Genomic DNA, 26,759 nt, shown 5'->3' on the forward strand with positions numbered 1-26,759 from the left:
GCCCCATCCAACTGCCCCCTGACAGGCCCCCCGGGACTCCCACACCTATCCAACTGCCCCCAGCTCCCTATCCCCTGACTGGCCCCCCGGCCCTGGCCCCCTTACCTTTCCGCTCAGAGTAGCGTGTCTGGCAGCTGCACCAGCCGGCCGGAGCCAGACACGCTGCCCTCCAGGAGCGTGCACCCCAAAGCCCAGAGCGCTTCTTGTGCGGCACTATAACTGCGGGGAGGGGGGCAGGAAGGGCCGGACTAGCCTCCCCGGCAGGGGAGCTCAAGGGCTGGGCAGGACGGATGTGGCCCGCTGGCCATAGTTTGCCCGCCTCTGCTTTATGGGTTGCATGTGAGGGGAGAGAAAGATCTTTACAAGTGTGCACACAAAAGTATGCAAACAGATTTTGAAAGTCTAGCCCTGAATTTATTTTAAAACACAAAAGTTCATTATCAACAGTTTATTTAAAACAATGTTTTAAAAAAAACCTATATTGTGCTGCTTATTCACCTTGTGAATAACTCTTATTTTAGACAATGAATCCTGCAGGCTAAATAGGCTCACTTGTTTTTTCCTAGTCAGTTTAATTTTTCAAGTGCTCATGCTCTAGCGCAATGTTTGTCAGCAAACACTGAAGACAAAAAATAAATTCCACTGAATTTAGGATCTCAGTTTTGTATCCCATCATAAATATGGTAACTCCACCAGTATAGTGCCTCTCATCATCATAGTAAAAGGTCAGTCTCTGGAAGAGTGCCAAATACAGAACAATCAAAATTGCTTTCTCAGGCACCTAGTAATTAGTAGAAATAATAACCTTATTGCATCCTTCTCAGCTTCTGACATCAGGTAAGATCATGCCTGATGCAGTATAGCTGCAAGTGGCTCAACTGGCAGGTATAATTTTTGACTTACTGTAACATTGGCCCCTGATCCTGTACCATTAAATTAAATGGGAGCTTTGCCATTGATTTCAATGAATGTAGGATCAAGTCTTCAGCACCCAGTTTAAGCAGTGGTAAAATTCACCTTTTCTGCAATGGCAAGAATTCCCCACGAACAGCTTGTGGATGACAGCAGGCCTGCCTCAGCCGCAGCAAAGGGTACAGAATAGAAGTGACCGTCCTCCTGTCCAAGCTGCTAAGTTTAAGAGTCCAATCAGAAATCTTCCTGAGTTTTGCTAGTGCATCTTGGCAGCACACTTCATGCTGACGATGATAAAAGTGTCTCTCCACAGGAGAAAAGTGAAGCCAGTGCACATCTTCTGTCTGAGGGGGAATCTGAATCTGCAAAGTAAAATAAAATAAATACATAAAAATGTTTTTGTTGAAAGTGCTATTTACATACAATTTTTTTAAAGTCCATATTTACTTGATCAATCACGTCCTTCTTTGCTGATCTCCACATTATGTTGGCAATTAGGTTGTAGAGAGGCTGAGGATTTTTCCTACAGTAAGGTCGATACAGAAGCTGATCCCACCAATGTTTGACCCAGTAAGGATCAACTCCAAGAAAAAGCACTAGGCCATATAGATCTGATAAAAGAAGAAGATTACTGTAGAAATTTTTTTTGGTGTGGCATTCTAAAATAGCACACAGTAAAGTAATGTCACCAGGTTTGAAATACCTAAGTGCTTAAACCACAGAAGCAGACTCAGTTCATCACCCTTCTGCAGAAAACAGATGAAGCTCCATCAAATTTACTATGTGCTGTGGTCTTTCAGCTGAGACCTTAAATATCAACGTCCTGTCTGTTCTGTATAACTTTAAAGATTGTATGACACTTTCCATAAGAGTTAGTTTTCCCTAGGATCTTGTTACAAAAAAAAAAAAAAATACTGCTCTCCATCATTATTTTGCAACCTGCAGTGCACCAATTGCTTATTGCCTACCACCCCAGCAGTGGCTGTAATTCAGTAGAGTTTCACTCCTTCAATAGCGTCTTAATATTATGACAAAGGAAATCAATTAAGACTTATAAACTATAAGCATTCTTCTCTAGGAATAAAAGTATCTACTGTAGGAATCTAGGATAGGAATATCAAAATTGGCAAGTTTAGTTGTCTTTACTGGAGCCCCAATTCATCAGGGGAAAAAAACCCACGCAGACTACACTATTACACAAAGCTTACCTTCTAATCCTCGCTGCACAGGAGTGCCACTGACACACCAGCGATTGATTCCACTCAAACGGAGTGCCATTTCTGCAGCCTAATGAGAGAAGACAGGAATAGCAATAAGTAGAAAAACCATGAAAAGACCACAAGAGCCAAGAAAAAGCTCACTCACTCTGAAGAACTATGATGTATTTGTCAGCCTTGCAAACACTACTCACCAGACATGCCAAACCCGTGAAAAAAAGGCTGAAATTGGGCTTGTTTTTGCTTAATTGGCTTGTGAGTTGCTTGTTGGCTAGTTTTTGGTTTGTAGCTTGTTGCTTTTTTTTTTTTTTGATTGGCTCCCGACAAGCAGGGGCAAGGGGGGGGGGGGGGAAGAGAATCAGGGTGCACAGTGGACCCACCATAGTCCCAGACTGCATGCCAGGGGGATCTAGTCACATAGAATGTTGGGGTGCTTACGGATTGACTTGGTTTAACCTTGTTTTGAAATGGGATTGCTTGATTTTTGGTTTACTGTGAAAGTCAGGATGCTTATTTACTGCCTGAAAGTTGGCAATTGTGGTACTCACCTAAGTTGCCTGTGGAGAGCAGTATTTTTGATTGACAGGTAAGAGACAGATAATTTTTTCATTAAATAATAATAAAGGATGGGAAAGAAGATATTGTGCCTCAGCTGATGAAGAGAAACATCAGAGTCATTAGTACAGTAAGAGAACTTAGAACTTTGGTTCCACACACAGATTTCCCTACATGTGTGGCAGCTACAGTATCTGCTTACATGTAAAAGAAAGGAACTGATCCAGAGCAACAGGTCTCAGATTGCTACCTCTGTAATCCTTGCATGTTCCAGACAGAGTTTGCTGTAAATATGGTTCTGGCTCTCCTCTTTGTTTCTAGTTGTAACTACCATTAAAAGTAAACTAAAATTACATTAATTATTTCCCTGACATTACTTTTACATGTAAGCAATTGATGTATTTGTCATATGGATGTTAAATAATCATTTGGGAAAGTGGAAGTGATACACACTTATAAAGACATTCACACTATGGAAGAGTGAGAACCCCTGTACTACAGAAAACTGATAGAAATGCAAGTAGAACTGATACACTTGTGTTTTTTTCCCCTCACACATACATGCACGCACACACACAGAAGGGCTCTGGTATGTATATATAGATTCATTATGCTTTTATTTTAAAAACAAATGGATCACTTGACAGCTGATGAGATCTATCACAGATCTAATTCAAACTGGATGAAGAGTTTACAACAAGGAGGAAGTTAACTGGGCATAAATTGTTATGCGAGTAGGATTTTCTGTTGGCATATTTATCTCCCTACCTTGGGCAATGGGGTGGACACACACTAATTAAAATAATCTCTCTCTACAAACTGCTAGAATGAGCCTAAAGAGCTTTTCGAGTCATTCCTGACTGTTTTATAGTTTCTAGACCTAAAGGACATATTAATACTTCTAAACCAGGTCACTGAACAGGCTAATGCATTCTTTGAAACTATCAAACACTATCCAACATGATGACCTAGTTTTTTAAACTGTTAATATAAATTATGTTAAATACTTTTTGCGCTAGACACACATCATAGACTGCCAAAACTTCAATGGGGAACCATTTAATAGTAAATATCTCCAAGAGGAAGCAAACCATTAGTCACTTCTGAAGAACAGATTACAAGGACAAGTTTATGTTTAATACACATTAAGAGTCAAGAAGCAGCTTTATCTTATTATTTTTTCTTTAAGTTACAATAACCTTATGAAATCTTTTCAATACAGGCATGCCCAGGAGACTTCCTCACCTTTGCAGTGGTGCATTCAACCATCTGTGCTTCATCTAGGCAGATCCTCCACCACTCCACTGCTACTAAGGGACTTGGGATAGCCATATACCGCTTCTGGTTCCTGAAACGGCGCCCATCTTCACTGTTACTATGTGGGATGTCCACGTAGTTCAGCTCAGTGCGAAGGACATCATAAGTGGTGATGACTACCTCCTGCTCTGCTAACATGTGAGGCTGCAAGAAGCCATGTTTCTTCACACCTTGATACACCTACAGACATTTATATATGCAAACATGAGAGCAAAGACTGAAGATAAGAAATACTTCATAAAGTGTAAGAGCTCTTTCTAGTTTTACAGAACACACACTTAAAAATGTTCTTTGCATAATGCAGTGTCAGTTCATAAAAAATGGCTACTAAACTTTTTGTAACTGTTGTTCTTCAAGATGTGTTGCACATGTCCATTCCACATGAGGTATGGATGCACCACACGCACAGTTGCCATGGAATTTTTTCCCCTCAATGGTAACTGTTGGGCCAGCTCTAGCACCCTTTAGTGCTGCACACTTATGCACCAATATAAGGGGCCTGGCTGGCTCTGCACCCTCTCAGTTCCTTCTTACCGGCTAACTCCAACAGAGGAACCTTAGGAAGTGGGCTTGGAGTTCACAGACATGCGGACTGCAACACTGCTCTACCAAACGCAACATTATCTCTAGCCTGCTGTGTGATGGCAAAATGGAATGAAAAGGTATGCAGTTACCAAGTCACCACTCTATAAATATCCTGGATTGGGACTTGGGCCAGAAACACCACTGAGGAAGCTTGAGCTCTCATCGAGTAAGCTGTCAAGATGGCAAGAAGTGGAGCACCTGCCTGCTCACGGTACATGCGAATGCAGGAAGTGATCCAGGATGAAATTCTTTGGGCTGTAATTGGTAGGCCTTTCACCCTGTCTGCTATTGTCAGGAAGAGCTGCGTGGGTTTACAAAACAGTTGGTCCTTTGTGTATAGAAGGCGAGGGCTGCCTAACATCCAATGTGTGGAGGCGCTACTCCTCCCTATTCTTGTGCATTCCAGGAAGAATGCTAGCAGAAATATAGAGTGGTTACTATGCGTGTTACCAGCTCTGGGAGGAACATGGGATGGGGGAGAAATTGTACTTAAAGAGCACCATATATGGGGGGTCTGAAATAAGGCCCCTGATCTCTGAGACCATCCTGGCTGAGGTAATCACTAATAGGAAGGCGACCTTCCAGGAGAGGTACGACAAGGGGCACAATACCAGCTGCTCAAAGGAAGGGCCTGAGAGTCTTAACAAGATTAGGTTTAGGTCCCATGGTGGAATGGGGTCATTAATTTGTGGTTATAATCTCTATAAGCCCTTACAGTGAATGGACATTTTATGTGGAAAAAAAACAAAAAAAAACCAAAGATGGCCGCTAGGTGCGCTCCAACTAGCCCTGCTATTTCAGATGAAGCATATACTCCAAAACTGAGTGGAGAGGTGACTTAGCAGGTGAGATGCCTCGCTGGGATGACCACAAGGAGAAACGCTTTCACTTGGCGAGGTAAGTCACTCTAGTAGATGATTTCCTACTATCTAGCAATACCTGGCCAACTTACTCCGAACAGGCCAGCTCTGCTTCCATGGATCTTCCACACAGTCAAGTGGAGGACCTTGAGATTCAGGTGGAGCAATCGGCTGTGATCTTGTGAAATCAGGTCTGGAGGGGAGGGAGCGGCACTGGGATTGCTACTGACAGGTCAAATAAGATGCCTAACTAGTGCTGGTGTGGCCATGCTGGGGTTATAAGAATAACCTTTGCTCTATCCTGCTTGACCCTGAGTAAGACTTTGTGGGTCTGAGGAATGGGAGGAAAAAAGGAGGCAAAAAAACACACAGAACAGATGCTTTGTCCAATGGAGTACAAGGCATCTGTAAGTGAGCCCAGGCTGCACCCACGTAGAGAGCAAAACTGCTGACGCTTTCCGTTTTGCTTGGTTTCAAACAGGTTTTTTAGGGGAGTCCCCGACTGCTAGAAGATGGTCCAGATTATACTGGGGTGAAGGGACCGCTCGTGGTGAGAGGAGAAAGATCTGCTGAGGTGATCTGCCAGATTGTTCCAGGCTCCCGGAAGGTGAGAAGCTTTGAGGTGGATCGAGTGCTTCACACAGAATTCCCACAAGTGAATGGCCTCTTGACACGGGGGGGAGGGGAAGGGAGGGAGAGCATGTCCCTTCCTGCTGTATTGTCTGTAAGGACTCACTCAACCTTGCCTACAATCTACAGTAAAAACACTTGGCAGGCTAGGTGAACCGCTCCGAGTTCCCTGACATTTATATGTAAGGAAAGTTCCTCCTGGGACCACAGACCTTGAGTTCTGAGTTGCTTAAGAGGAGCACCCCAACCTAGCTCGGACACATCCAAGGTTAGGGATATTGATGGTCAGAGACTGCCCATGCCTACCGACCAGGAGTCCCTCCACCAATCTAGAGAGGTGAGGACGTGGGCAGGAACTGTAAGCACCATGTCCAAATGACGACGGCTTGGCAAGTATGCCGAGTCCAGCCATACTTGAAGGGGTCTGAGACACAGTCTCACAAGCAGTACTATGTATGTGCATGCAGCCATATGATCCAATAGTCTGAGGCAAAAACTGGCTGTCATGACAGGGCGTGCACTGACCTGCGATATCGGGGATGACATTGCCTGGAAGCAAGACTCTGGGAGGAAGGCTCTGGCCTGGGTGTAATCAAGTACTGCCACCAATAAACTCCATCCTCTGAACAGGGATGAGTGTTGACTTCTGCTTGTTTATCAGCAGGCCCAGTGCTTGGAAGGTAGCTTGGACCAAGTGGATGCTGGCTCTCACCTGGGCCTCAGACCGGCCTTGGATCAGCAAGCCATTGAGGTAAGGGTAGATTTTCATGCCTCGCCTTCTGGAGGAAAGCCGCCACTACCACTGTGCATTTCATGAATACCTGATGGACTGCTGACAGGCCGTAGGGGAGGATGATGAATTGGTAGTGGGTCTAGTTCACGATGAACCTGAGAAATCTTTGGTGGCCCCGAAAAATGGAGATGTGAAAACAGGCATCTTAAGTTGAGGGCAGCATACCAGTCCTTCGGATCCAAGGAGGGGATAATGGAGGCCAAAGATACCATGTGAAAATTCAGTTTCTTCAGATAACTCTTGAGGAAACTAGGTCTAGGGTGCATCCGAGACCCCCTTTGGCCTTCAGGATTAGGCAACAACAGGTGTAAAAATCTTGTCCCCTCAAGCTCTGAGGTACCTCCTCAACAGCCCAAACCCAGAGGAAGGCTTGCACCTCCTAGGCCAAAAGTTGCTCATGAGAAGAGTTCCTGAAGAGGGATGTAAAAGGGGTGTGGGAGGGAGGAATGGAAATAAACTGGACAGTGTAACCTTCCTCCACCATATTCCTTACCCAGAAGTCCAAGGTGATATGGGAACATGCCTGGCTGAAGCAAGAGCAATGGTTCAAAAACCAAAGTGGGGCAAGATCCAGTACAGGAACAGGCATAATGCACTCGAGCTCCCCATAAAAAGTTCTGCTTGGATCCTCTGAGCATCTGTGAGGGCCTGTTAGCAAGGCCAAAGTGGGCGGGATGTCTGTTTTTAATAACCTGTTTCACTTCTAAAACAGGTCCTGGCACAGCAGTGGAGCTGGGAAGTGGACCAGTTGTTGAGGCCTGAAGTTTCCTGGAAGGCACTGGTGCATATAGACCTAGAAACTTGAGGGTGGCTCTGGAATCCTTCAGGCTGTGAAACTTCACATCCATTTGCTCAGGGAAGAGCGAAGTACCTTCAGGTCCTGAATGGATTGTTGGACCTCCACTGGTAGACCTGAGGACTGAAGCCATGAGCATCTGCTTATGACCACTGCAGAAGCCATGGATCTAGCTGCCGAATCTGCCGCATCCAGGGCAGCCTGCAGGGAGGCTCTGCCCACAGACTTCCCTTCCTCCACCAGACTGGAGAACTCCTTGCTGGACTCCTGGAGAAGAGAACCTTGAATTTCATCATCGACTCCAACATTAAAACCGTTATCTCCCGAGCAATGCCTGCTGGTTGGAGAAGCGGAGCTGTAGACCCTCTTTCTATCACAAAGGTCTAGTCTCAATCTTTTGCTTTGAAGGTCGTTTCTTGCTGTCCCTCTCATTGGCCGCTGAAACCACTCGGGACCCCGGGGGGCGGGGGGGGGATCAGAGTACAAGTACCCACAGCCCGGGGTTGGAACAAAGTACTTCTTTTAGGTCTTTTTTGTGGTGGGAGACAAGGAGGACCGAGTTTGCCAGAAGGTTTTAACTAGTCCAGTAATGGCCTCATTGAGAGGGAGGGTTACCTTCGATGGGCTTGAAGCAGACAAGATATCAACCAGACTATGGAAGGACTAACTATCTCCACTTCCAGCCCAAGGTTCGAGGCTACTCTTTTCAACAGCTCCTGGTGAGCTACTACTAAGTCACTGTGCAGGAGGACAAACACACTCCAAACACTGCCTCATCCGGGTGAGGAGAAAGAAGAGGCCTGCACCAGTAGAGGGGTCCTCTTCCTCACCTTCTGCACCAATTGGGTCCCATAAATCTAGGTCCTGATGCTTGGTACCAGAGTCCATGTCGGGTGCCAGTCATATGGACGGGGGCACTTCATTCCGAGACTACGGATTTCGAGCATCTGAAAGAGGGCTCTTGCATGGGGGAAAACCCCCACAGGTTCCAAAAAGGCCATTGCATCTGCACAGGCCAGTGCCCACTGTCCCAAGTGCTTGACAGTATCCCTGTACCTGGGTCCATTGACTGGTAGGGCTGCCTGGGTGGAGAACTGGCTGTGGTTCCTCGAGTGGAAATATGACTCTACTTCTGAGTCCAATGACAAACCTTCCTCCAGGGACCATGGAAGAATGGTATACATCGATGCCAGGGAGAAAAGACCTGCATTGGGGCAAGCAGGGATGGTTTCCCTCTAGAAGGTATCAAGGAGGCTGGTACTGAACGGCACTTGGTCACATGCTCCCTTCTGCTCCCCGGTATTGAGGTCGCCGACTCCTGTACTGATGGTGACAGTGGCACCAAAAGCCAGGTCTCTGGCCACAACCAAAGATTCCTGGGTACATGGTACCTCAATCCTGCTGGTACCGCATTGCCCCTCCAAAGCAACGGGATGGTCTGGGATTTGACTCAACGGAGCCTGTCTACAAGGCAGAGTTGACGCTTTTCCTCTGGGAGCAGGGGCAGAGGAGTGGCCAGACACCGTCTCCACTGTGCTCCCCGCGCTTGACCCTCTTCAGAGAACGTCCCCTCTCGAGCTGCTTCTCAAGTTTTTTCTTCGGAAGATGAATGGTGCCAAGAGTCTCTCATGGCAGAAGGAGCACTCTGTACTGACCCTGAGGTACTGGGTGCTGAGTTGGACCAGCTTAGCTCTGAAGACGGACAGAGTGCTGCCTCCATCAGGAGGGACTTCAAGATGGCCTCCCTATCCTTCTTCATACGGGGCTTGAAGTCCCAACAGATCTGGCAGTGTTCCCTGATCTGAGTCTCTCCGAGGCACTTCAGACAACTGAAGTGTGGGTCACTCACAGGCATAGGCTTGCTGCAGGAGGCCCAGGGCTTGAAATCTGGGGGTCAAGGAATGCCCAGGCACTCGGGGCAGACAAAACTCCACTAACAGAGCAAGAAACGCCAATTAACTATATACAACTAATCTACAACAGTCCAAACTGTGAACTTGAAGAGCTGGGATAGGGAAACAAGAGAAAATGACTAAACTAAGACCACTGAGTAAGTTTGCCGAAGGAAGAGGAGCTGTTCCAGCGACAATCATAGGCAGTAAGAAGGAACTAGAGGGTGTGAAGCTAACTGGGCCTCTTCTACCAGCGCACAGCACAAGAGGGTGCTGCAGCCAGTCCAACAGATACCACTAAGGGAAAAAAATTCTCTGGAGTTTAGTGCACACCTAAACATGGAATGGACATTAGCAAGCACTCAAAGAACATTTGCACTCAAGATTATTATTAAATTATACAATGGAAAGGAAATAGGGTGTCCCAAGTGATTGCCCCCTCCCCCCCAAAGAAGAAAAGGATTTTTGTACTTCATATAACAGCTGTATTTGAGCTTAGCTACTTTAACATGGATTTAACATGCAGCAACATTATGGAAGCAACTGTTAAAACATGCACTTTTTTCCTACAGCAGAATATCATGGTAGAATAGTCAAAGATAGAAACATGTAATCAAACACCTTTAGGAACAGGAACAAAGTGTGAACTTGAATAGACTATTATTTCTATCTTCCAAGGAATTTCCAAAAAGAATCAATGAAACACATGGAACAAACATGAAAGATGGTGGCAAAAGCACCAACAAAGTCCATAAATCTCCTTTAGTGACCTTCCACCAGAAGTCTTATAATAAAAGTATCTTTATTATTTATTATAACAGAATGTGTGTGTGTACCTGTCTCTCTTTTACCTCAACGTTTTCAATGTGATCCTTTTTGTGAAGCATACAGTAGTTGTAAAGGGGAAAAAAACCTAAATCCATAAGATAAATTGAGACTTGTAACGGATGTATTTCACAGTGTTAAAATATTACATCTGCAGGAAAATGCAATAAATATTGTAAACTTAAAACTTTATGTATACTTTGAGTACTTTAAAATATTAACATTGTTAGATTTCAGATTGTCCATGCCATACTCCTAGAATTTAACCAGATACTGTAACAATGTATAGTTTCCAGTTTCCCTGATCTTATTTCCTGTGTCTTGTGCCATAAAAGTCTCTGCCAACCAGAAAGAGTAATTGCAGGTAAAATCCTGCGTAGCCTCTGTGGCCCCAGAATAGAACATGTTTAGTCACTCTATGGTGACAGGGGAAATATGATCTGGTTGGTATGTGACAGCTGTGAGGGGATAGATTGCTAAAAGCAGACAAAATCTTAGCAGAATTTAGCTGCCAAACTCTAACCTCCACAAACCATGTGCAAATTGAGATTTTTTTCAGAAGTTTATAACTTGGCCAAATATGGGAGAATTTTCAGATGGCTGGTGAAATGTACAACTCTGAGACAAAGGCCACTCTTCTGCCAAATTTGGTTTATGTCTTATATTCCTAAAAGCTCACACTTTAGGGTTTCAGTCAGCCATCTGCAGGGATCAGGAAGGGATTTCCCCTCGCCTCCCAATGTATTCTGCAGTGATTTTTGGTCTCCCTCTTTTGAAGCATCAAAGATTGCCATGGCTGGACATGAGACACGGGATGGGATGAGAGAGCGCTCAGAGGTGGCACTGAGCATTCTCTCATTCAGGTGCTTAACTGGTTGGTTCTGACATGCACAAGATATAACTGATCACTATATGGGATGCTGGGAAGGAATTTTCCCCCAGGTCAGACTGGCCAGTGACATGGAGGATTTTTTGCCTTCCTCTGCAGTATGTGGGTACGGGTCACTTGCCAGGATTTATCTGGGTGTATCTCACGTAATCATTTCGCTGCCACTGCAGGGGCTCTGGGCATTGGTGCACCTCAGTCACTCCTATTCTCTCCCTGTAACACATAATGGCCTAGTCTTCTGTGGGCTGTGTAACATATTGATCTAATTTCAGTTATTGAGTTTAGTGGAGAGATGCTAGGTGGTGGTGGCCTATACAGGAGGTACACGAGGTCAGACAATGATCTGGTGGTCCCTTCTGAACTTAAATTCTGACTCTATAAACCCACTGGGAATTGTTGAAACAAGAAAGCTTGTTTTCCTCTTCCAATCTATGAATCTAGGTATGAGAAGATAAGATGAAATCATCTTACCAGGACTCGAAGGGAAGATGATCTCACATGCCTGTTGATTTCATCCACCCACTGATGGCAGATGGAACTTGGAGAGATTATCAGAGTGGCGCCTGTAGAAACTGGTTTCATTGCTACTAGGCAATGGGGACAATAAAAGGGCTTAATCTTCAAGTTTTCCTCTTTGTAGTTTACACATTCAGCATGCTGCCATAGGTGGCACTTCAGGCACTGCACACGGGCCTTGCAGTCAACCAAGCCAAGCTCACCACATATGCATTCAAAACGATAGTCAGAGGTGTTGAATGGAAAAATGGAACTGGCATGCTGCATGACACTGCCAGCACATTCTTGGGAGTCTGAGGACTGGTCCTTTAGGACTTCTACATCATCTGTATTTTTACACGTACTGAGGACAGGACTGGTGGAATCACTGGACATCAGATCGCCTTGCAAATCAGCAGACTCCAAGTCCATAACTCTTGGCTGAAAATTTTCTTCTTTTATGCAGGTCCTTTGGCCTGTCTCAGACTTTTTGTTATTTTTGCTAGTTGTACAGTAGTCATGCTCTTCTGCGGGAATGTCCACCAGCCGGGGGGGTTTGACTTTTTCTGAAGACGTGACCCTACTTGCTGATTCTTTGGTTTGAGTTTTAGCATTAGGCAAAGATGTCTTCTGAATCCTTCCAGAACTCCTTGTTGTCTAAAAAATAAAGTTAAATTTTCAGTTAAAATTATTTTTCCCCCTCTTTGATGAGGAAAGTATAGCCATCACGGGAGTAAACTGTTAACATAACATACATCTTCTGGTTTGGGCTGGGTTTTGGGGACCAAGTACTTAATATTAATTTAGGGTTTTTCAAAGTGTTTCATAAACCTCCTGGTCATAAAACTGTAACATCTGCCAACCCTTACAGCAACAGCTTCAAAACTTTATAAAGGACATAGTGAAAGATTTTAACCCCAAAATTTGACCTACTTTGGGTTTTAATTTTTGTTTTTCTTTTTGGTACAGTCTACATATTATAATTATTTCTGTTTTCAAAGCAAACGCTTCAGGGTTTTGGATTTTGTTTAAAAGTCAATACCATCAAGCAAGCATTAATGGGGAGCCCTTTAAATAGCATCACTCTGGCAGCATGTAATTGACAAAAATAAAACAGCTCCATGCAACATTTGCCTTAATTCAGTGGTTCTTAACCTTTACTGCAGCCTGCACCCCTTTGGTTCTCAAACTATATTCTCACACCCCTTATCAAAAATCATTGAAGTAGGTCAGTTCTTTAAACCTAGATATAGTTTTTGTTTGTATATTACAGTAATGTTAATAAATACATAGATTTGATTAAACAAAGTAGTTTTACTTACGTGCCTGTGCTTAATTTGTGTTTTCAATGATTTACCTTCTAAAAAAATCTGGCACGTCTTGCACCCCCAGGGGATGATGGTTCTTAACCCCAGGTTAACAACCACTGCCTTACAGATCCAGACTAACACGGCTACCCCTCTGATACTTGACTGCCTTAATTGATACTTTCAGCTTTCATTTTACCTGTTTTTTGGTTCTCTCATGCCTCTTCTGTTCTTTGTAATTCTTCCCCAACTTGAACGATCCAGCCAGACCATGACCTTTAACCTGTTCCACTACTTGTTCTGCAATTAGTTTTTCCAAAGTTCTTTTGAGAAGACGTCGGTTTCTCTGTATGTCATATCTATATATGGCACTAACGTACTTAAATATTGCAATGATAGAAGCTCCCTTCTTCACATTCATTTCCTTGACAGCTGCTAATATCATCACCCGTAAGCCTACATGCAGAACGAAACTACAGTTCAGATAAAATGAAAAGTTACATGGGAGAAAACGTATTTAGGTAGCTCTGTAAATGCATTGCCTGCAAGTGAATTAAAAGATTAAAAAAAACAAAAAAACTAAGATCGACAACAGAGTAAGCACTCCTGCACAAGCTAGTTTTGCAGACCATATTTTTTAGTCAAGATATTCAATACTGTCTAATAAGTACATATAAAAGAGTGGAAACAAAGAAGTCTTGTTTTTATTAACAGGGATATGCAAGTACAATATTTTGGTCTGGTCAATAAACCATCTTTTTACAATCGTTCTACTCTAGGTAAAGCTGTGCTGCATGGAGTTCTACAGTGCAGCTCACAATTGGTTTTACCTTTAAAATGGATCTATTAGTAAGGACAAGTACAGTTCCCAGAGTGCAGTGCTATATTCTTGAGGAAAACTGTACCTCTGCATCAGAGATGAAGCCATCAGTAAACTTCTCCCTTCATACAAATCAGGTGCAGCCCTTGTGCTCCTGGTAAGTTGCCAATACAACCTCAATAAGCAAACTGTTTTACATAGGTTTTGTCTCTCCATGAATACTTACTGGGATACTGTACTTTCTCCTTTGACTTAAGTTCCACTTTGTTTGTTTTTTTCTTTTTGTTTCCTTCAGTAGGCTGGGGTGGAACGAAGAAGTTCACCAATTTACCCTAATAAAGACAACATTCAATAAACGATAGGACAACATATATTTGTGACATAATTTTGAACTGTTTTTTGAAATTAATATTTTCAATTAGCAGACTAGCAAAAAGCATTTTTACTTCAGTCATCAGTTCCTCATTAAATACTTTCGCGGGACCACAGGAATCGTCATGCTGGGTCAGACACAATGTCCATCTAATCCATTATCCTCCTTCTGACAGCGACCAGTGCCAGATGCTTCAAAGGAAAGTGCAAGAACTTCATGGTAGGCAGATGTGGAATAATCTGCCCTCCACATTTAGTTTCATCCTGATCTTTAATAGGTTGAAACTGACAAACTCCGAAGCATGAATTTAATAGCTCTTCTGAAACTGCTATTAATTATAACTCTGGATATAGATTCATAGATACTAAGGTCAGAAGAGACCATTCTGATCATCTAGTCCGACCTCCTGCACAACACAGGCCACAGAATCTCACCTACCCACTCCTACGAAAAACCTCATCTATGTCTGAGGTGTTGAAGTCCTCAAATCGTGGTTTAAAGACTTCAAGGAGCAGAGAATCCTCCCTCAAGTGACCCGTGCCCCATGCTACAGAGGAAGACGAAAAACCTCCAGGGCCTCTCCAATCTGCCCTGGAGGAAAATTCCTTCCCGACCCCAAATATGGCAATCAGCTAAACCCTGAGCATATGGACAAGATTCACCAGCCAGATACTACAGAAAATTTTTTCCTGGGTAACTCAGATCCCATCCATCCAATATCCCATCTCAGGGGATTTGGCCTATTTACCCTGAATATTTAAAGATCAATTACTTACCAAAATCCCATTATCCCATCATACCATCTCCTCCATAAACTTATCAAGTAAAATCTTAAAGCCAGACAGATCTTTTGCCCCCACTGCTTCCCTTGGAAGGCTATTCCAAAACTTCACTCCTCTAATGGTTAGAAACCATCATTTAATTTCAAGTCTAAACTTCCTGGTGGCCAGTTTATATCCATTTGTTCTTGTGTCCACATTGGTGCTGAGCTTAAATAATTCCTCTCCCTCTCCTGTATTTATCCCTCTGATACATTTAGATAGAGGGATCATAGCTCCCCTCAACCTTCTTTTAGTTAGGCTAAACAAGCCAAGCTCCTTAAGTCTCCTTTCATGAGACAAGTTTTCCATTCCTCAGATCATCCTAGTAGCCCTTCTCTGTACCTGCTCCAGTTTGAATTCATCCTTTTTAAACATGGGAGACCAGAACTGCACACAGTATTCTAGGTGAGGTCTCACCAGTGCCTTGTATAATGGTACTAAAACCTCCTTATCCCTACTGGAAATGCCTCTCCTGATGCATCCCAAAACCGCATTAGCTTTTTCACAGCCATATCACATTGGCAGCTCAGTCATCCTACGATCAACCAATATTCCAAGGTCCTTCTCCTTCTCCGTTACTTCTAATTGATGCGTCCCCAACTTGTAACTAAAATTCTTGTTATTAATCCCTAAATGCATAAACCTTATACTTCTCACTATTAAATTTCATCCTATTACTATTACTCCAGTTTACAAGGTCATCCAGATCCTCCTGTATAATATCCCGATCCTTCTCCGAATTGGCAATACCTCCCAGCTTTGTATCATCTGCAAACTTTATTAGCACACTCCCACTTTTTGTGCCAAGGTCAGTAATAAAAAGATTAAATAAGATTGGTCCCAAAACCGATCCCTGAGGAATTCCACTGGTAACCTTCCTCCAGCCTGACAGTTCGCCTTTCAGTAGGACCCGTTGCAGTCTCCCCTTTAACCAATTCCTTATCCACCTTTTGATGTTCATATTGATATTCTTGATATCCATATAAATATCCAATCTCTTCTCAATTCTTGTTAAGTTCTTAACCTCCACGATTTCCTGTGCAATGAGTTCCACAGTTTAATTATACATTGAATAAGTATTTCCTTTTAACAGCTTTGAAATTCCCAACCTTTTAATTTAATTGAATGAGTCCTTGTTCCTGTGATAGGAGACAACAGAAAATTCTTATCTACTTTCTGTATACCTTTCATGACTTTATACATCTTTATCATGTCCCTTTTTATTCATCTCATTTCTTAGGTAACACTCCCAATCTTTTTCATCTTTCTTTATCTGATAATTTTTTCCAGGTCCCCGACCATACTAGTTCTGTAATATCCTTTTTGAAATAGGTATTTCAGTACTGCATGCAGTATTCCAGGCCACACCACTGATTTACATAAAGACATAATAATAGTTTTTGAATTATTCATCATCCCATCCTTTACGCATCCTAATATCTTGTTAGCTTTTCTGACTGCTGCTACACATTGAGCTGAAGTTTTCATTTAGCTATATATAATGATGCTCAGCCCTTTTCTTGAGTTGCTACAGTTAACTGAGAAAGTGTATGAGTACTTTAATTGACACTGGATTTAATTTGTCATCATGTTGTCCAATCACCTAGCTTGTTTTGCTCCCTTTGAAGTTGCTCAAAATCTTCTTTGGTGCAAACTAACCTAAAAAATTCTGTGTAATCTGCACTCACCCCCCTTTTCATATAATTAATAAATATATTAAATAGCATAGGACTTAGTACATAACCTTGAGGAACCCCACTGTTAACCTTTTATCATGACAAAATAGACCATTTAATCCTACTCTTTGCTTTCTGTCTCCTAGGGATCTTGCCTCTCACCCCATGTCTAATTAGTAGCCTCTTGTGTGGAACTTTGTCAAAAGCCTTTAGGAAGTCTAAATAAAATTATATCCACTGGCTCATCTTTAGCCACCACCATATTGACCAGCTAAAAGAATTCTAAGGTTAGTGAGACAGTTTTCCTATACACAAACCATATTAGTTAGACTGTATCATATCATGATCTTTCAAGTTCTATATTATTTTATCTTATTTCAACCAATTGTCTAGGTACACATTTAAAGTTTACTGGTCTATAATTCCCCAGATCATCCTTAGAGCCTTTTGTAAATATAGCTACAACATTTTCTACCCTCCAATTCTTAGGAAAACTTGCTGTTTATAATTAGAAATTGCGTATTTTTGTAAGCATCTCCACCACTTCATACTTAAGTTCCTTCGGAACTCTTGGATGTATCATCAGGGCCTCCTGACTTTCTGCTTTTTAATGTGAAAGATGAGAGCCACAAAGAGCTGTGTGTGGCTCGAAGGCTTGCCTCTCTCACCAACAGAAGTTGGTCCAATAAAAGATATTACCACACCCATTTTGTCTCGCTAATATACTGGGACCACCACCGGTACAACTACACTGCTTTTTAATTTATCTGTTTGCTTCAGCACCTCTTTTTCTGATATCACTATCTCCAAGACTACACATAAGAATGGCCATACTGATTCAGACCAAAGTTCCATCTAGCTCAGTATCCTGTCTTCCCACAGTGGCCAGGTGCCCCAGAGGGAATGAACAAAACAGGTAATCAAGTGATCCATCCCGTCGCCCATTTCCAGCTTCTGGCAAACAGAGGCCAGGTACACCATCCCTGCCTATCCTGGCTAATACTCATCGATGGACCTATTCTCCCTGAATTTATCTAGTTCTTTTTTGAACCCTGTTATAGTCTTGGTCTTCACAACATCCTCTGGCAAGGAGTTCCATAGGTTGACTGTGTGGTGTGTGAAGAAATACTTCCTTTTGTTTTAAGCCTGCTGCCTATTAATTTCATTTTGTGGTCCTTAGTTCTTGTGTTAAGGAAGTGTTATTTACTCGTCCTCATATTTACTTTCTCCATACCAGTCATGGTTTTATAGATCTCTATCACATTCCCTCTTAGTCATCTCTTTTCCAAGCTGAAAAGTCCCGGTCTTATTATTCTCTTCTCATACGGCAGTTGTTCCATACCCCTAATCATTTTTGTTGCCCTTTTCTGAACCTTTTCCAATTCTAATATATCTTTTTTGAGATGGGGTGACCACATCTGCACACAGTATTCAAGGTGTAGGCGTACCAGGGATTTAAATAGAGGCAATATGATTTTCTGTCTTTACACCATCTTTATTAGCAGAAAAGAGCAGATCTAGAACAAAAATTGCCCAACATTCTCAGCAGTGAAGACCAATAAAAAAAATTAGCTTTTCAAGTGTCCCTGTCTTTCTTAATTGCTCGTTTGAATTCTGGTGATCCAACACTTCAATCTCCCTGGACACACAATAGCAGATTTAAAGGTAGCCATCTTGCAGCAAAAAAAACTTCAGGACCAGACTTCAAAGAGAAACTGCTGAGCTTCAGTTCACTTGCAAGTTTGACACCATGAGCTCAGGATTAAACAAAGACTGTGACTGGCTAGCTAACTACAAAAGCAGGTTCTCCTCCCTTGTTGTTCACACCTCCCTTGGTGTTCACACCTGCTAGAAGAGGGCCTCATTCTCCTGATTAAACTAAACTCGTTATCCCTAGCCTGATTCTTGCTTACATATTTATACCTGCCTCTGGAAATTTCCACTACATGCATCTGACGAAGTGGGTATTCACCCACGAAAGCTTATGCTTCAATATGTCTGTTAGTCTATAAGGTGCCACAGGACTCTTTGCTGCAGTCAAAATATACTTTACCTGGAATCTCTGCACTTTTACCATCCCTTTTTCTAAAAAGCAAGCTAATAAAGTAAATTGCCTACAACTGAGACTTTGTTCTTCATTCACATCAATGACAAACAAACAATACAAATTGCTCCTCATAATATTTTGTACTGTTCTCCTATTCACATCATCAAGGACCACGTGCTAACAGACAAAGATTATTTCTTTCACTTGCACAGCTTTTCATTGTAGACTTTGCCACACAAAAAATGATAGCTAAACACCAGGAACATGCCTCACATATTAGAAGTACCTTGTTTGTTCCCAAAATCTACCGTACTTCTCTCACCTCGGGTAGTGTCAGCACATCTTGTTTAACATCTCGTCGGGTGTGTGTCAGAATAAGAGCCAGCACCTCTACTGTCTTTCCAAGACCCATCTCATCTGCCAGGATTCCTCCAGGCCACGGGGGCCCTGCAACTGGGTGTTCATGGATAATGCTAAAGATTAAAGACACACCCAAACAAAACTTAACAAATTACAAACTAGTGTAACCAGAAGAGTAGTATGTGTTCAAAGTAGCAGAGATAATGAATAATTTCTGCAAGCTACATATATAGAGAGAAATATGCACCTGTGTTAAAGAAAATTGCTTTGGTGGCTATGTTTAAACAGATTACAAAACAACTTACATAATTTTCTAAAGGTTAAGAAACAAAATCTGCATAAAGCAACTATACACTACAGTACACAAACAGATTTACTTCTCACAAAATTCAGAATTTGTTAAAGCAATACTAGTTACTGTATTAATCTATTTTCTTGTCCAAGATCAATAGAAAAATGAAAGTTTATACTGTCAGTTTGCTGTAAACTTTAAAAACTTGGAACACAAAATTGAAGGGTTGTAGCCTGCAAGTCATTAATTAAAAAAGAATGAATCCATTACACTTGAATTAAGAAAAAAAAGTTCCTACAGTGAATATACTGATGATATTAACCTACAATTTACAAACTTTCTTCTCCCCACCACACCCCACATTTTCTTCTTTCATATTAAATATCCTATACTTCTTATTCCACATTTACTAACTGAAAAGGCATGGTTATTACTTATCCAATACTCTTCATGTGAAGGTTTAACAACATTTTCACAAAGTGGCATGTTTAGGTGCTGCCAGGAACAACAGCGTTCAGTCTACAAAACAAAATCAGAACTCACCAACCAGTAAATGGATTATAGTAGAGTTTTACTCCATCTGGAGTGATGATCTCTCGCCATAGAAAGTGTAGTGTGTTTTCTATAGAGAAGGAGACCATATGAATATTACAAGATTTTTCTCTCAATAATACAGTGCTTAGAACTGCACAGCATTATGATGACATTTAAAGACAAACAGGAACCAAAAACTGGAATTAGTTGCCTGTAACTGGAAGTTCTTTGACATGTGTGGTCCCTATCTGTACTGCACACGTAAATGTGTGCACACACCATAAACCCATGTCCAGAAATTCTAACAAGCAATGTTCGTTGCCCCGCAAATGCACAGTAGTTCTCTCTCTCATACTCCAGACTGAGGGTGTAAGAGGAAGTGCAGGCTGATACCTCTCTAGTTCCTCTTCTTACCGCAAATCCAGTAGGATCCAAACAAGAGGGGACAGACAGTGGGTAATGGAATTCAGACAGGGACCACACATCTCAAAGAACTGTCAATTACCGACAAGTCACCTCCATTTCTTCTTCAAGTACTCGTCCATATGTGGATTCCACGTGAGTGATTGAGAACCTGTATTGGCACTGGAGGGGGGTGAGGGAGACAAAGCAGCAAAGATGCTTGAAGTACTGAAATTCCCACAGCACTGCATCTGCAGCAGAGGACTAAATTAGCGTGTAATGTTTTGTGAATGTGTGACTGGAACTCTAGGTAGCCACTCTGCATATGTCCAGTAATAGTACTTCCGGCAGGGATGCTGGGGAGCAGTGGCCCCAAACTATGGGGTATACTTCCCTATGGGGGTGCGGAGAGGCCCAGGCCAGCCCCCATGTGGGGTGTGGAGGAAATGCCACCCAGCCCTGCTCCACCCCCAACCAGCTCCAGCCGCAGCTCCACTCTGCCCCCAGGCGCAGCTCCAGCCACAGCTTCACTCCATCCCCTGCTCCGTCCCCAGCCATAGCTCCACTCTGCCCCCTGCTCAGTTCAGGCCCCAACCACAGATCCACTCTGCCATCTGCTCCAACCGCAGCCCAGCTCCGCCCTCATTCCTGCTCCAGCTCTAGTCCCAGCTCTTCCCCCATACCTAGTTCTTTCCCCATCTCTGCTTTCAGCCCAAGCTCCTCTGCTGAGACAACTGTGCAGTAATAGAGAGAGCACCGCAGACAGATTCCATAACTGGTAACGGGGGTGGGTGGAGAGGAGGGGTGACAGGAAAAGTTTGGGCACCACTGCTGAAGAGGCACCTTGTGCTCTCATGGTGGAGGTATATGTACTAATTGATAGCTCACAGTGATGCGCCCAGAAGTCCATTTAGATACTCTGAGGATATAACTTGTTCTCGCAACCTTTCTGCTATGGCAATAAATAACCTTAATGATTTTCTCATTGATTTGGTCCTCTGCAGCTAGAACACCAAGGCACATCTGACATTGAGGGAATAAAGTTTTCTCTCTTCAGCAGCAGCATGGGGTTTCAGGAAGAAAACAAGTAAGTAGATAGTTAGGTTGTCATGGAACTCGGAAATAATGGCATAGGGAGGAATTTGGATGGAAGCGAAGGAAGACCTTTCCCTTGTGCAAACAGTACATGGTGGGTCTGCCATGACGGCTTCCATCTTATTCACACTTCTGGATCAGGTAATAGCAACTAAAAATGCAACTTTCATGGACAGGTGGGAAATGGAGAATGTTCCCAAGGGAAAGATATCTTGCTCTGCTTTGTTATGTAAAAGGCTGTGTGGTGACACTGTCTGATGTTACTTGGGCACGGAAAGAATGAATGAGTGGAAGAAAAGACCTGCATGCCAGGCAAACTGCCCTCAGTTCCAGTAGACTGATGTGCAGTCTGGCCTCCTCCGGATCCAGATAACTTGTATGGCATAATTGTTCAGGTGAGCACCCCAACCCATAAGGGAGCCATCTGTTATGATGGTGACAGAGGGGGCAAGAGTGATGAAGGGGACATCTACTCTTATTCGATCCAGGTTCAACCAGCAGGTAAAAGAAGCAATAGTGGGAACAGTCGCTCTGGTGTTGATGTGATCCATGCCTGGTTAGTAGATTTACCGGAGTCAGGCCTGTACACAGTATACATGAAGCCTGGCGAATGATATCACAAGTTCACAATGTCATGTGGCCTAGAAGAGAAAGCACAGATTACTTGCAGACTGAGGACTCTGGTCAAGGTGTGCCTATCAGATTGCTCATTAACTGAAATCTTTCCACGGGGAGAAACGCTCTTGCTCCCATAAAGTTTATCAACTGTGTGGGTGTATTAAAATGGACTTTTCTCTGTTCACACAGACACCCAGTACTGCTAGAAGATTGTTCCTTCTCAAAGTTGCTGATCTAACCTCATAGCTGGAGCAACCTATTAGGAGTCAGTCATTGAGATATGGGAAAACTGTTTAACGCCAACATCTCATTTGGGCTGCCACCACAGAGAAGACCTTAGTGAATACTCTGAGTGCTATGTCTAAGGGGAAGGGCTCTGAACTGGAAATGTTCCCGACCCACTAAAAACCGAAGGAACTTTTTGTGGGACAGATTAATATCTGCATGAAAATAAGTGTCCATGTGGAGAGCCATGAACTACATCCCCTGGGAGGGGGATTATTGATGCTAGTGTAACCATCCTAAATTTCGATTTTTGAAGATGTTCAGTTATAAAGATCCAGAATGGGTCTCCCTTCTCCATCTTTTTTTTGAGGACTAAAAACTAAGAGGACTAGAACGATCACAATCTCGATCTCTCCATCTCTCCCCCTCCCCCTCCCTCCCAAAGGTGGCACTCTGTCTATTGCCCCTCTGAGGAGGGAGTCCACCTTTTGTGGAAAAATAATCTCATGAAAGTGGTCCTTGAAGGGGGATTGGGAAGGGAGGAAGAGAAACTCTATGAACTATCCTTGGTGGATAATTTCTAAGACCCAACTGTGTGTCATATTAATCCAAAATTGTGGGCAAAAAGTGAGAGATGGCCCCAAAAGATAAAGGGGAGGTAATAGGTGGGTGGCATCAATAGCAGTGGGTTGATCTTGGCTGAAGCGTCAAAAGTAGCCTTTAGTGGATGAGTGGGAATGGATAAAGGTCGTGGTAGCAGAGCGGTCTGAAAACCAAGACCTCTAAATCTTCTGACATTTATGAGGGGGAACTCAGCTGAATGCAGGTGGTCCTGGAGTTTCCATCATAGGCAAGACGTAAAATTTAGTTTCAGTGCACCTTGTGCGAATGTAAACCGATGAGTGATGCGCAAATGCGTCTGCACATGTCTGGCCACGTGTTTTTGCCACAGCCTGCTTTCTTCACTGATTCTTCTCTTTCACTTTTTCTGTGCTGATATTCTCGATGGCTTTAACTGCAGACCAACAGGTCTGCTGCCATCCTGATTAACCAGCAGCAGCAGCTTCCCATGTGTGTTCGGATCAACTTTTAGGTGAGTTCTGAGAATGTCCTCACATCATTTTCATTGGCCTCTTGGCATACATGTTCTTGTTTTCCACTGTCCATAAAATATGGCTTTGTAGAGTCACATAGCATCCATACACACAAGGTGATCAGCCCAAGGAAGTTGTGCCTGTTTGATTAGGGATTCAACACTAGTCGTGCAGCACCAGTCCAGGACTCCAATGGTTGGTACGATGTCTGACCATTTAATATTACTCTAGTTCCTTCAAGTGCCTGATACAGAGTGCACAAATCAAAGAACCAGAATGGGTCTCCACCTTCCTTTTTTTTTGGGGGGGGGGGGGAGGAGGGGACTGAGGAATAAGGGGAATAGAATCCTCTCCCTTGATACTGTAGTGAGACTTGTTCTATTGCCCCCTGCTGGAGGAGGGAGTCCATCTACTGATAGCAGAATGGATGTTGAGGATATGGCCTTGACCCCTTGGGCCCAAGGAGAAAACACCAGAGGCAGGTCAGGTGTATAGGACAACTCCCAGGAAGCGTATAGTCAACCTCTAGTCTTTCAATGAGTGAAGGGACTCATCCTTCTTCTTACTGAATGGTTCAACTTGTTGAAAGGCAAATCCTGTATGGTATTCTGGACCTCCCTGGAAGCCCCGAAGGGTGAAACCAAGACACACACCTTATAACTATGCCCGTGGCTAAGCCATTACAGCTTGACTGGATGTCTTTGCCACTCATTTGCCCTCCTCTATGAAGGACTGAAATTGGGCTCTGTCCTCAGGGGGAAACTTCTCCTTAAAGTCAGCCAGCCTGGCGTAATTTTTAAAATCATATTTTGCTAACAAAGCCTGATAGGTACTGATATAGAATGGCACGCTCAGAGGAAAAGACCTTTCTTTCCAAGAAGTCTAACCTCTTTGAGCCCTTGTCAGCCAGAGTGGTCTTGGAATGCTGTGATCTTACTCTCTACATGGCTGACTGTACCACTGGGAAGTTAGGTGATGGGTGGAAGAAAAGAAATTTAACCGCTTTGGCAGAGATGAAATAGCATCTCTGAGCCTTCTTAGGCATGGGGGCCCATTAGACTGGGGTGCATCAAACCACTCTCGCTGGCTCCATGATGGCCTCATTAATCAGGAGCACCACCTTGCTTGGACCTGTAGGCTAGAGAATAGCTGGTACTGGGAGTACTGGACCTTCCTCCACTGGTATTTGGAGGTCATTGGCTATCCTCTGAAGTAGCTCCTGGTACTGCCTATGGTCACTTGGCAGAGATAGTGAGGTTGGAGTGACAGTTTCCTCCAAAAATGAGGATGAGATTCCCATCAGCACTTGCAGATCTGGATCAATGTCGTTCTCCTCATACTCTGATGATCTGGTGGATGCTGAGTAGGAGAAGCGTGGTACGACACATGAACGGATCTGGGGTGTTTTCCTTAGTAGTCCCACAGGCCTAAGGACAAAAGGAGGGATCAACTGGATGTGGGGGCCGCACTAAATCAGGTACCAGCAGTGCTTGGGGAAGTCATATCTGGGAGGATGGCAACCAGAACTCCTTGACTGCCTATCAAAGCTCAGCTCTCTACGAGGAGAAAAAAAAGAGACCATCCAGGGCGTCTGATTCATCTGCATCCGAGAACTGTTCTCTCTCCCTTCATGGGGCCAACAATATTAAAGGATTCATGCATGCATGACCAGGGAAGAGTATAAAAATATTGCTCGGGCAAGCAGAGTGAAATCAGGAAGGCCAAATCACACCTGGAGTTGCAGCTTGCAAGAGATGTTAAGAGTAACAAGAAGAGTTTCTTCAGGTATGTTAGCAACAAGAAGTCAAGAGAAGTGCGGGCTCCTTACTGAATGAGGGAGGCAACCTAGTGATATAGAATGTGGAAAAAGCTAATGTAATCAATGCTTTTTTGCCTCTGTGTTCACAAACAAGGTCAGCTCTCAGGACTACTGCACTGGGCAGCACAGCATGGGGAGGAGGTGACCAGCCCTCTATGGAGAAAGAAGTGATTTGGGACTATTTAGAAAAGCTGAACGAGTACAAGTCCATGGGGCCGGATGCGCTGCATCCGAGAGTGCTAAAGGAGTTGGCGGATGTGATTGCAGAGCTATTGGCCATTATCTTTGAAAACTCATGGCAATCGGGGGAAGTCCTGGATGACTGGAAAAAGGCTAATGTAGTGCCCATCTTTAAAAAAGGGAAGGAGGAGGATCCTGGGAACTACAGGCCAGTCAGCCTCACCTCAGTCCCTGGAAAAATCATGGAGCAGGTCCTCAAGGAATCAATTCTGAAGCACTTAGGGGAGAGGAAAGTGATAAGGAACAGTCAGCATGGATTCACCTAGGGCAAGTCATGCCTGACTAGTCTAATTGCCTTCTATGGCTCTGTGGATGAGGGGAAAGCAGTGGACATGTTGTTCTTTGACTTTAGCAAAGCCTTTGACACGGTCTCCCACAGTATTCTTGCCAGCAAGTTAAAGTATGGGTTGGATGAATGGACTATAAAGTGGATAGAAAGTTGGCTAGTTCGTCGGGCTCAACGGGTAGTGATCAATGGCTCCATGTCTAGTTGGCAGCCGGTATCAAGCAGAGTGCCCCAAGGGTAGGTAGGTTTCGTTCAATATCTTCATAAATGATCTGGAGGATGGTGTGGATTGCACCCTCAGCAAGTTTGCAGATGACACTAAACTGGGAGGAGAGGTAGATACGCTGGAGGGATAGGATATAGAGGGCCCTAGACAAATTAGAGGATTGGGCCAAAAGAAATCTGATGAGGTTCAACAAGGACAAGTGCAGAGTCCTACACTTAGGACAGAAGAATCCCACGCACTGCTACAGACTAGGGCCGAATGTTGCCAAGAAGGCCAACGGCATTTTGGGATGTATAAGTAGGGGCATTCCCAGCAGATCAATGGACATGATCGTTCCCCTCTATTCGACACTGGTGAGGCCTCATCTGGAGTACTGTGTCCAGTTTTGGGCCCCACACTATAAGAAGGATGTGGAAATATCGGAAAAATGTCCAGCGGAGGGCAACAAAAAATGATTAAGGGACTGGAGCACATGACCTATGAGGAGAGGCTGAGGGAACTGGGATTATTTAGTCTGCAGAAGAGAAGAAAGAGGGGGCATTTGATAACTGCTTTCAACCACCTGAAAGGGGGTTCCAAAGAGGATGGATCTAGACTGTTCTCAGTGGTAGCAGATGACAGAACAAGGAGTAATGGTCTCAAGTTGCAGTGGGGGAGGTTTACGTTGGATATTAGGAAAAACTTTCACAGGAGGGTGGTGAAACACTGGAATGCGTTACCTAGGGAGGTGGTGAAATCTCCTTCTTTATAAGTTTTTA

At 43.6% G+C, this 26,759-nt stretch overlaps 1 protein-coding gene across 7 annotated transcripts in view; it reads right to left on the minus strand.

The window, feature by feature from the left end:
• SHPRH (SNF2 histone linker PHD RING helicase) overlaps nt 1-26,759 on the minus strand; it is a 140,411-nt gene that overhangs the window by 79,620 nt on the left and 34,032 nt on the right. For 6 of the 7 annotated variants that reach the window (XR_005291847.2, XM_038394745.2, XM_038394750.2 and 3 more), the window contains 9 exons: nt 20,006-20,084; nt 19,133-19,283; nt 14,120-14,225; nt 13,273-13,529; nt 11,743-12,423; nt 3,930-4,181; nt 2,121-2,199; nt 1,360-1,523; nt 1,018-1,274 (listed from right to left, as the gene is read on the minus strand). Coding sequence is in view for 6 of the 7 variants with exons in the window: in XM_038394745.2 (XP_038250673.1) it covers nt 1,018-1,274; nt 1,360-1,523; nt 2,121-2,199; nt 3,930-4,181; nt 11,743-12,423; nt 13,273-13,529; nt 14,120-14,225; nt 19,133-19,283; nt 20,006-20,084 (2,026 nt within the window). In the remaining variant the exon portion in view is untranslated. Of the gene's footprint in view, nt 1-1,017; nt 1,275-1,359; nt 1,524-2,120; nt 2,200-3,929; nt 4,182-11,742; nt 12,424-13,272; nt 13,547-14,119; nt 14,228-19,132; nt 19,284-20,005; nt 20,085-26,759 lie in introns of those variants that run through there. The other variant, XM_043511153.1, reaches the window with a different exon arrangement.

The sequence above is a fragment of the Dermochelys coriacea genome, chromosome 3 (genome assembly GCF_009764565.3).
Source record: "Dermochelys coriacea isolate rDerCor1 chromosome 3, rDerCor1.pri.v4, whole genome shotgun sequence".
NCBI lineage: Eukaryota > Metazoa > Chordata > Testudines > Dermochelyidae > Dermochelys > Dermochelys coriacea.